At 37.4% G+C, this 11,617-nt stretch overlaps 1 protein-coding gene across 3 annotated transcripts; it reads left to right on the top strand.

Moving 5' to 3' along the window:
- Nucleotides 1-3,084: 3,084 nt before the first annotated feature.
- On the top strand, nucleotides 3,085-9,774 carry LOC124878764 (histone-lysine N-methyltransferase SETDB1-B-like). 3 transcript variants are annotated; one of them, XM_047382868.1, is made up of 10 exons: nucleotides 3,085-3,345; nucleotides 3,856-4,030; nucleotides 5,211-5,320; nucleotides 5,485-6,285; nucleotides 6,500-6,649; nucleotides 7,832-8,030; nucleotides 8,138-8,211; nucleotides 8,894-9,084; nucleotides 9,168-9,294; nucleotides 9,393-9,774. In XM_047382868.1, the coding sequence occupies exons 2-10, from the start codon at nucleotides 3,861-3,863 to the stop codon at nucleotides 9,413-9,415; spliced, it is 1,845 nt and encodes a 614-aa protein (XP_047238824.1). In that variant the 5' UTR covers nucleotides 3,085-3,345; nucleotides 3,856-3,860; the 3' UTR covers nucleotides 9,416-9,774. The 3 variants fall into 3 exon arrangements, with proteins under 3 accessions (XP_047238824.1, XP_047238822.1, XP_047238823.1); XM_047382866.1 differs by having other exon boundaries at nucleotides 3,088-3,345; nucleotides 7,829-8,030; XM_047382867.1 differs by lacking the exon at nucleotides 3,085-3,345 and adding an exon at nucleotides 3,377-3,655 and having other exon boundaries at nucleotides 7,829-8,030.
- The last annotated feature ends 1,843 nt before the right edge of the window (nucleotides 9,775-11,617 follow it).

Genomic DNA, 11,617 nt, shown 5'->3' on the forward strand with positions numbered 1-11,617 from the left:
TAAGTATAAAAGAGCTCAGGCAGAAAAGTTATCAAAAAAGCAAAGAAGGATAAATGGAGGAATTTTGTGAAATAATAGCAAGACAACACCTATAAATGTATGGAGAATGATTAAGAAAATGAGAGGTAACAGACAAGAGAGAACATATCCAATTTTAAAATATGAACAAGAGACGGCTATAACAAATAAGAAGAAAGTAGAGATAATGGCAAACACATTTGCAAAGATTCATAGTTTGGATAATTTAACAGAACAAGGGAAAAATAGGAGGGATCAGACAAGGGAGGAGAATGCTATAATCTTAAATAATCAAACAAACATAGGTAATATTATGGATACTCTATTTACCATGCAGGAAATGAAGAGAGCAATAACAAAATCAGGGTTAACAGCACCAGGTAAAGATCAGACATGCTATATTATGTTAAAGCATTTAGGAAACAAAATCGAAGATAAACTTTTAGGCTTGTTTAATAAAATATGGGAAGAAGGAAGGCTACCTAGTAATTGGAAGGAGGCAATTATTATTCTTATTATCAAACCAGGAAAGGACCCAACAAATCCTTGAAGTTACAGCCCCATTGCACTAACATCATGTTTAGGTAAGATTATGGAGAGAATGATAACTGACAGGATTACATATTATGTAGAAAGCAGAGGATTACTGTCAGCACATCAAAGTGGGTTTAGAAAATGAAGAGGTACAATGGACCCTATAGTATGTTTGGAATCAGATATTAGAAAAGCCCAAGTTAATAGCTAAGTGGTGGTAGCGGTATTTTTTGATATTGAAAAAGCGTATGATATGGTATGGATGGATGGATTACTCATAAAACTACATAAAATGGGAATAACAGGAAGAGCCTACAATTGGATTAAAAATGTTTTATGAGATAGAGTTATTCAGGTACAGATAGGCGTAGCAAGATCAGAGTAGAAAATGGAACTCCACAGGGCAGTATTATAAGTCCTTTATTATTTTTGGTAATGGTTAATGATATGTTTTCTGGAGTTGATCAGGATATTATGCAATCATTATTTGCTGATGATAGGGCTTTATGGAGAAGGGGAAAAAATGTAACATTAGTGTTTGAAAAAATACAAAATGCTATTAATTCTGTTGGGAATTGGGCTTATACTTGGGGGGTAAAATTCTCAGTAGATAAAACTAAAACAGTTGTATTTAGTAGAAAGAAGGTTGAACAAATTGATTTAAAAATGTATGGACAAAAAATAGAAAAAGTAAGTACGGTAACTTTAGATTTCTCGGAATATTATTTGAATCACAACTTCTATGAGGTGACCATATAAGATATATTGAGGGGAAATGTAAGAAAATTGCGAATATAATGAGGTGCTTAACAGGATCAGATTGGGGGCAGATAAAACTGTTCTAAAAACAATATATATCGCTCTGATAAGATCAATATTAGATTATGGATCTGTAGTATATAAACAAGCTGCAAAAACGATGATTCATAAATTAGAGATAATTCAGAATCAAGCGATGAGATTATGTTGCAAGGCTATGAGAACTTCTCCACATTTGGCTGTACAGGTGGAAATGGGAGAGCTCCCTTTGCATCTAAGATATAAACAAGTTATGATGAATTATTGGGCAAATTTGCAAGGACATAGGGTAGAAAGACATCTAGCAGTTAAAACTTTAGAGCCGTGCTAGGAAAGTGGAAAGGCCAAAGTAGACTGTTTTGCTTGGGCAGCAAACAAATGTAGTAAGGAAATGGGATTACAAGGGAAGAGATATAGCACAGCTGTGCCCTATTCAGTTACACCTTATTGGTTGTTTCCTAGCATTAATGTTGATCTAGATATCCATAAAGAAATGCAGATTTATAAAGATAAGAGGAATTGCATAGATTTAGTACATCATAGAATTGAGAACACATACAGATTATTTCTTGTAATGTATACAGATGGTTGTAAGGATTCAGATTCAGGTAAAACAGGATTTGCATATTTTATTCCTGAGCTAAACATATTATTGAAACAAAGAACATCAGATCATTTAGCTGTCTTTACAGTTGAAATGATTGCAATTCTGATGGCGTTACAATGGGTAGAACCAAACAGAATAGAAAGAGTTCTTATCTGCTCAGATTCACTGTCCTACTTGATGTCGATTATGGGTTTCTCATCCAAAAGCCGTATAGATTTAGTATATGAAATTTATGAAATTTTATTTAGACTTATACAATTTCATTTAATAGTTAAGTTCATGTGGATTACTGCTCATAAAGAAATAGAAGGTAAAGAGGTTGCAGATTGTTTAGCCAAACAGTTTTTAAGTCAAGATAGAATTATGGAAATTGCATATAGTAAATCTGAAATAAAATCTGTTATTAAGAACAAAGTAAAATCAGAATGGCAGCGGCTTTGGTAGGAGGGAACCAAAGGGCGACATCTATTTCAAATACAAAAATCGGTAGGTAAAATGGAAGTAATTGGAGAATATCGGAAGGAACAAGCAGTCATAACAAGATTACGATTAGGACATACATGATTAAATAAAATATTACATATGTTGGGTAAACATCCAACAGGCAGATGTGATTGTGGAATGGATTTGGAAACAGTAGAGCATGTTGTAATTCAGTGTGAAAAATATAGGGTGAGTAGAGAAAAATTAAAGCAAGAATTAAGAAAGTATGGTATGGAAACATTAAGAGTGAATACAGTACTAGCTAAACATGAAACAATAAATAAAGTATTTATAAGATTTTTAAGACAAACGGGATTATTTGCAAGAATATAAAATAGGTCAGTTAGATACTCTGGCCCACACTCCAGCACAGTAGATGGCGATAATGCATCTAAACGTTTGATGCCAGCCGCCAAAAAAAAAAAAAAAATCTCAAAAAGAAGAAGAAGAAGAACAGTACTGGCGTTACACCATGGGGGCGCTACGTGTATTTTAGCATTTGGTGTTTCCATAGAGTTCTTCAGGATGAAGAAGAAGAAAAAAGAAAAAGAAGGAGAAGAACAGTACTGGCGTTACACCATGGGGGCGCTACGTGTATTTTAGCATTTGGTGTTTCCATAGAGTTCTTCAGGATGAAGAAGAAGAAAAAAGAAAAAGAAGGAGAAAGAGATAAGTGAAACACTTCAAAGAACATCAGGGAATATCATTTATGTTCTCACATATCTATTTATCTATCTATCTATCTATCTATATATATTTTTTTTTCTTAAAAAAAAGAATTTAATGATGGACGATAGCTTCTGACATTCCAAGCTAGAAGGTGGCGGTAATGCACCTAAAAGTTGTTTGCTAACCTCCAATAACAACAGAGAAGAAGGCGGGCCCAGTAAACTGCTATTTTATAGGTAAGATGTTCACCATGATGCAGTTTATTAATAGTACGCAAGATGTCATTTTAGATCGATTTTGTACGGATGGCTACAAAGAAATAGGTTAGCTCGTTTCAGACCAGATGTGTAGTTTGGTTAACGAGATGAAAACGGGAGTAGAAAACGATGCTAACGATCTCTCGTGGGTTAACGTTGCAGAGCGTGTCTAGTAGCACAGAATTTTAACGGCTCGAAGTTGTAAAAAACAAAACAAAACACGGTTTACAAAGCAGTTAAACCCTACTAAAAAGGCTTGAAGAATATTTATCTAAGAGTTCAGCTTTCTGTAAGTAACTGCGTTGGCGGTATCTGATGTGGCTTAGCAGGTTTAGGTTCTACATTGCAGGCCTCTGCTCTGTATTATTCAAGACAAGTGCCGCAATATTCAATACATTGAATTAAGAATAGCTCAGACTTACTGGGAGGTCTGAGCAACATCTGTTGAACTCGCTTCTTTGCTGTGCTTGAAAACCTCGTTTGCTGCAGTGAGGATGGAGGTGGACAGAACAGAGATAAGCCAAGAAGAGCTCCAGAGCTGGATCAGAGAGGAGGTGTTCAAGGCCAGACTGACCTCTCCAGGTATACTTAATAAATACAGTCTGCTGCAGTCACTACTTGAAAGGAGGCAGATACAGGCCACCAGATTTTTGGAGCTATGCCAGTAAGTATAACTTTTATTCCTACTTGTTTTAATCTTTATGTTGGTATTTTGATCAAATTGACAAAAACTCTATTCTTACAGTCCTTAGAGCTGGGTTCACACTGTGATTATTGGCTGACTTAGACAATCTGTTTCGTTTTGAATACATTATGAAAAAAGGTTCTTCACTGTGACGGGATACAAACTCCCACCACCAAATGGGAACTAAATGTTATTATCTGAAACGTCCTGGGAAAATCGTAGAGTATCTTCTGCTGGAACAGACTTATGATGATTGTCATTTTTTCCCCCAAATTAACCCTGTACATGTCTTTAAAAAACAGACTGATGTCACAATTGAACCTTTCTGGTGCAACAAATCGTGCAATCTGGCATCTTCCATCTCATAGTGTGACACTCTCCTGTCCTGTATGACTTTTAAAACTGCACAGGGTGTGCCAGGCTTAACGGTTTTATTATAAGCATGAGTTTTTGATCCACCATGTTCACAAATTAAAGAAGGTTTTGCTGTCCAATAGATAAAAATGTGTTTGACTATTATTATAGAACATTAACTTTAAAAGGAGAGCAAGTTGGTGCAGCCATGGTCAGTATTAACTATAGTGACGGTGTTAATGAGGTGATGCTCAGTGGATGATCTTGGATATTCATGTAACAATCTATTATGTGGCCACTCTATTATAAATTCCTTGTATAAACATCTCATCATTCAGAATAATAACAGTTGTTGTACGTTTTGGCTCTATTAAAGAAGCTAAATGCTTCTGGTATCAACAGCTGTGTCTTAAAGGCCATGGTGCTGTTTTTACCTTCTGCAAACAACTGGAGCTAGAAGAACTTTATAGATAACTGAGATTTTTGTTGGCAGCAGAGCTCAAATGTTGAGTTTTGTGTGTGGGGTGGCCTGTTAAATATGGAAAATGTAATTTAAGATGATGGATATTTAATGCAACAAAAAGTGAGCAACTTTAAAGTGTCTTTAGCCATTTTGTGTATGTTCTATATTTTAGTGTCTGTTTAGATGACATTAGAAAACATTAAAGAATGGTAACCTCTTTTCCACTGATCCAACCAGAGGCTCTTTACTGCCTAAAAAACTAGACATAGGCCTAAATTACCTCCTCCATGTGATTTATATGAATTCCTTGTTTTACTTATGTTATTTGCCGTTATATTTTAGGTCTGTGATTGTATTTGAGAACACAGTGAAAGAACTGTACTCTCAGTTGGGATGGGAGTACACGGACTTGGATTCTGACAGCGACGACGGTGTGGAATCCATGAGCTGCAGTAAGAGAGAAATCTTTCCCCATCATGTGTCTATGTCCACACTAGGTTTCTCACCCCACGGTGCTGTGAAAACATTTTTGTTGTGTTTTTGCTTCTTCTTAGATGTATGTTTCATTAAAACTGGGATTTGAATTCAACTTCTTCATTTCTTTTTTACTTTTTAGGACGCACTTTACCATTTTTGTCTGTCTCTATGGGGGATCGCATCCACAGACCCTCAGCTTCCAGGGTCTCAGTTCCTCAGTCACCAATATCAGGCAATGAAGAAAATGAGGAGGAAATTATTAGTCAAAAAAGCCCTGTTGCCACTTTAAAGCAGGAAGCTGTGATTCTTTTGACTAAACTTACAAGTTCTCAGATTGCTGCTGCTAAGCGCCCAGCGTTGCCTGATTCCGACAACGCTGAAGGCGAAGATTTAAGCTCTGCTGATTCAGATAATCAGTGGGAACCAGACGAAGAGATGAGTGAATCAGACTGTTCTGACTTTGATTTTAGTTTTGGATCCAAAAAAAAGAGAAAATATAATAAAAATGGAGGAAATCTTGAAAAGCTCAACCGAGCTTCCAAAAAAAGAAGTAAGTCTTCTGCTAAGACCAGCAAGGCAAAGACATCAGTGTCTACAGCCAGTACAAACTGTGAAGCGGAAATGTCAAGCTTACCAGCAACTTCAGATACAGATCCTGAAAGCAGCCAACAAGATGCTACAACACTTCCGTCCAACTCTACAAAAACAACAAAGTGTCCTTCCAGCAAAACAAGTAAGACATTCCAAATCAGTGCAGCAAGAGATAAGGTCAAAACAACAAAAACATCTCAAGCAAAGACGACAAAAATGACAACTCAGTCCAGCACAACAAACACAACATCCCAAGCCACCATAACACGGGCGACAACTCCACTGCCTAATAAAGTCAGCGCTGAGAGCAACATGGTAAAAACGTTCACGCCATCTGCAAACACTAAAGGTAATTTGTTTTTATTAAGACTATCATGAAATTCATCACTGACTCAAATCCAACCAGTTATTATACTTAATATATGTATAAATCCCTAACTTTCAGGATCTTATAGGTTGCTTCCAACATTATTAGCATGTAGAAGACTTACCCCTGAGCAGTTCTAAAAGTTATCTCATAGGTTAGGTTTACTGTTAACATTTTGTGCTTTTCACTTTGATAGTAGTGACCCCTGCAAGCCAGCAGTCCTCTGAAACTACCAACGCTCCTCCAAAGCTCCCAACAGGAGAAATCAAATTGGACATGATTGTGCTGGCGAGAAAGAAACCTTTGTGCTGGCAACAGGGGAAGGTCGCGGAAATAATAACAAAAGGTAAGACTTTATGGTGTAATAAACTGGATCTGAGTTTTCTTACGTGGAAATACAACTTTCCGTACTAATTCTTTTCTTCTTCAGTAAAAAGCAAAGCCAAAAACCTTGGTGTGCTTTATTAGAATTTTAGGGGATAAACCAGGACAAAGTCGTGCTATTTTTCTGCTTCACGTAGTGTATTGTTTGTCAATCCGGCAAAAGTTTAATTTTGGTTTCATCCAAGAAGAAGAGCAAACTGAACTTTCTGTGCTTTTCTCGTGTCCGCTTTTCTTTAAGAACCTTATTTATGGATCTCTGTAGATCATCCAGTTGTCATGGATTGCACTGTGCTCCATGAGATGTTCAGAGCTTGGGATATTGTGTCATAACCTAACCCTGGTAGAAAGAAACAACCTTTCTACCTGACTTTCCCACTGTGTTCCTTGGTCTTCATGATGCTGTTTGTTCACTAATGTTCTCTAACAAACCCTTAAGGCCTTCACAGAAAAGCTACATTTATATGAAATTACATAAAAGTGAACTTTAATCACTACTTAGGTAAACTTTAAAGGCAGTTGGTTGCACTAGATTGTATCTAGTGGTTTTAGAATATAAATTAAAGCCATATTTTTTGGATTGAGTGACCAACGTGTTATTTTTCTTAGTCTTCACAATTAAACACTACTTTGTGTCGGTGTATCACATGAAAAACAAATGAAATACATTCAAGTTTGTGGTTATAACTTTGCAAAAGTTGAAAAAGTCCAATGGCTGTGAACAGTTTGAATGTTTTCACATGCCTCAAATGTTCGTTGGTTGTTCACAAGTACATTAGGCCATTTTGTCTCAGGCCAGCAGCTCTTAGACTCACTGCATCTGACTGACCACATAAATATGAGTCTGACTTTGTATCCCCCTCTTTTGTTGGCTCTAATCTCTCAGACAGGAACAATGGGTTGTCCAAGGCAGCTAAAAGACAAGTCTCTAAGTGACACTCTATTTTAAGATTTTAACTTGCCTGACCTGTGTACCCATACCCTAACTTAACAAAGAAAAGGTGTGAAAAATGTTAATCAAGTTATCTTTATTGTTTATCAATTTAACTCCGATCATCAGCCCTGAACAAACTGAGTTCAAGACGATACTTCAAATTAATGAAATTTGTTTGACATAATATCGTGATTTATCTTCTCATTTCAGAAGATGGGAAGGTGAAATACAAGATCACATTTGAGGAAAAGGGGAAAAGCCTTGTGTCTGGTCACCACATTGCCTTTGACCGGATGCCAAAGTTGGAGGAGCTCTCTATAGGTTGTCGTGTGGTGGTCAAGTGTTCGGGTGATATAGCTGTGTTCCAGCCTGGCATAATGGCCGAGCTCCCTAACCGAAGAAACCGCATGAGGTTTGAATGTGTTACTGAACATAGAAACTTTACTTGAAATTCATTAATTCACCTTTTATGTGAACAAAATGTACTTAACCTACATGCGAGTATCATTTCTTTTCTAGATTCCTGGTGTATATTGACGACCACACGCCCGTATATGTTGGCTTACCTACAATTCATCTGGTGTACAGACCATGTAAGTTTGTGTTATATTGGGGCACCACCTGTTTGAGGCTACAAAACACTCGAGAGCAGGGTGGAAGTTCACCCTCCAGAAGAACAGTGACCCTAAACATACAGCCAGTGCTGCAATGGCGTGGTTTAGATAAAACGCATATTCATGTCTTAGAATGGCATAGTCAAAGCCCAGAACTAAATGTAATTGAGAATCTGTGGCAAGACTTAAAAGGCAATGTTCGCAGAAATTCACCATATTACCTGACTGAGCTTGAGGAATTTTATAGAGAAAAATCAGCAAAAGTTGCAGTCTTTTAATGTCCAAAGCTGGTAGAGACATACCCTGGAAGACTTGCAGCTGTAATCACGGTAGAAGGTGGTTTCACAAAGAATAGATTTAGAGGAGGGAGGGGGCTAAGTACTAATACACGCCACAGTTTTAAGATTTGTAATGTAAAACATTTTTTTATTCATTTTTCAACCACATAGCAATTATTGACTACTTTGTGTTGGTCTATCACACAAAATCTCATCAAGATAGATTGGAGTTTGTGGTCGTGACGTGACAAAACTAGATATCGGATTATTTTAAAAACCTGTGCTGCTCTTAAAGTAGAAATTGGATTATTAAATTTATTGTACGCAGCATCTGTCCTCCTACCGTTACAAAAGCAGTAAATCTTTTTTCCTTCCTTTGACAGTGGCAGATCCTTTAGGCGACATTCTGGATGACAATCACAGAGATTTCATGAGAGAGTATCTGAGAGTCTGGCCTTACCCACCTCAGACCCAGTACAAAGTTGGACAGATTTTAAAGGCTGAATATGAAGGTATCATGCAGAAGTGTGAGGTCATCACAGTTGACTGCAGCTTAATTGAGGTCATTTTCGAGGTTGGTGTCAATTTCTGCTCATATGGTACTTTAACAATTTTTAATTTGAGTCTTAAGACGTTTCTGTTCATTTTTGTCTTTAGAATGATCGACATAAGGAGTGGCTCTACCGAGGCTCGTTACGGCTGGAACATATGGTCACTATGAAGTTTTACATGTGGAAGAAGGAGGTAGAAAACAAATGTGTCAAACCATCACCACGAGTCACAGGTAAAAATATTTTAAATAATTCAAATGTAGTAACTGATAGTAATATGTTATGAAAATACAAATTTTGACCACCGTTTCCCCTTTCTTGTGCTCTGTAGGATTAATAAAATCAAAGCATTAAGCTGAGAAGGAAATGGTCCGGAAAGCTGGACACCACATTCCCTGATGGTGCTAAAATTCCTCCGGCATTATGAGGCTTTGATGATTCCCAAAACGCTTGCAGTAACAGCCCTTCTTGAGCCACGCCCAAGTTTGCTCCTTCAGTCTCTTAATTTGCATCACATGTTTTAGTCAAGTTGTCAAAAGACTGAAAAGTCATTTTATTGTCCTTTTCTACCAATGCTACTGTAGGTTCTGCCTCATTGAAACGGCTGAGTACTTGTATTTCTCTTGGATGTATCATTTTCTGTTAACAGATTTTTTTGCATACTTGTGTGTATATAATCGGTATTGTTAAATAAACACCTCATTTTCATCAAATTTGAATGATTTGTTGAATCGGTAAATGTGATTGAGATGACATCTGTCAGTATATATTAAAATGTGAGCTCTATTTTTACTGTGGCAAATATAAGTTAATATACAAGGAGGATAGATAACAGGCTTTCTTTAAGGTCTGAAAAACTTTAAATGCATTCGATACGATTTTCCATATTAGGTCTCAACCCTATAGGGTTCATTTACATTTTATTTTATTTTTGCATAATTTTGGCCATGTTGATACAACTGGTATAAGATTCAGTCAAATTGAGTATTTGGCAGTGACTTAATTTTTAATGAATTATTTTTCTTTATGTCCAAACTAAATAGGGATATCAGTATCCCTCCAGCAGTGTAATGGTCAATACTTTAATCAGGTTTCAGAAGTAAGATACAGTGCCTTGCGAAAGTATTCAGCCCCCTTGAACTTTTCAACCTCTTGCCACATTTCAGGCTTCAAACAAAGATATAAAATTCAAATTTTTTCTGAAGAATCAACAACAAGTGGGACACAAGTTCCACATGAAGTGGAATGACATTTATTGGATGTATCAAACTTTAACAAATAAAAAACTGAAAAGTGGGGCGTGCAATATTATTCAGCCCCCTTGCATTAATTCTTTGTAGCGCCACCTTTAGCTGCAATTACAGCTGCAAGTCGCTTGGGGTTTGTCTCTATCAGTTTTGCATATCAAGAGACTGAAATTCTTGCCCATTCTTCCTTGCAAAACAGCTGGAGCTCAGTGAGGTTGGATGGAGAGCGTTCGTGAACAGCAGTCTTCAGCTCTTTCTACAGATTCTCGATTGGATTCAGGTCTGGACTTTGACTTGGCCATTCCAACACCTGGATACGTTTATTTGTGAACCATTCCATTGTAGATTTGGCTTTATGTTTTGGATCATTGTCTCGTTGGAAGATAAATCTCCGTCCCAGTCTCAGGTCTCTTGCAGACTCCAACAGGTTTTCTTCCAGAATGGTCCTGTATTTGGCCCCATCCATCTTCCCATCCATTTTGACCATCTTCCTTGTCCCTGCTGACAAAAAGCAGGCCCCAACCATGATGCTGCCACCACCATGTTTGACAGTGGGGATGATGTGTTCAGGGTGATGAGCTGTGTTGCTTTTATGCCAAACATATCATTTTGCATTGTGGCCAAACAGTTTGATTTTGGTTTCATCTGACCAGAGCACCTTCTTCCACATGTTTGGTGTGTCTCCCAGGTGGCTTGTGTTAAACTTTAAATGAGACTTTTTATGGATTTCTTTGAGAAATGGCTTTCTTCTTGCCACTCTTCCATAAAGGCCAGATTTGTGCAGTGTACGACTGATTGTTGTCCTATGGACAGACTCTCCCACCTCAGCTGTAGATCTCTGCAGTTCATCCAGAGTGATGATGGACCTCTTGGCTGCATCTCTGATCACTCTTCTCCTTGTTTGAGATGAAAGTTTAGAGGGATGGCCGGGTCTTGGTAGCTTTGCATTGGTCTGATACTCCTTCCATTTCAATATGATTGCTTGCACAGTGCTCCTTGGGATGTTTAAAGCTTGGGAAATCTTTTTGTATCCAAATCGGGCTTCAAACGTCTCCACAACAGTATCTTGGACCTGCCTGGTGTGTTCCTTGGTCTTCATGATGCTCTCTGCGCTTTGAACAGAACCCTGAGACTATTACAGAGCAGGTGCATTTATACGGAGACTTGATTACACACAGGTGGATTCTATTTATCATCATCAGTCATTTGGGACAACATTGGATCATTTTCATTCCACTTCACGAATGTGTCCCACTTGTTGTTGATTCTTCACAAAAAATTAGAATTTTATATCTTCATGTTTGAAGCC

This window comes from Girardinichthys multiradiatus, chromosome 13, assembly GCF_021462225.1.
Source record: "Girardinichthys multiradiatus isolate DD_20200921_A chromosome 13, DD_fGirMul_XY1, whole genome shotgun sequence".
Classification (NCBI taxonomy): Eukaryota; Metazoa; Chordata; class Actinopteri; order Cyprinodontiformes; family Goodeidae; genus Girardinichthys; species Girardinichthys multiradiatus.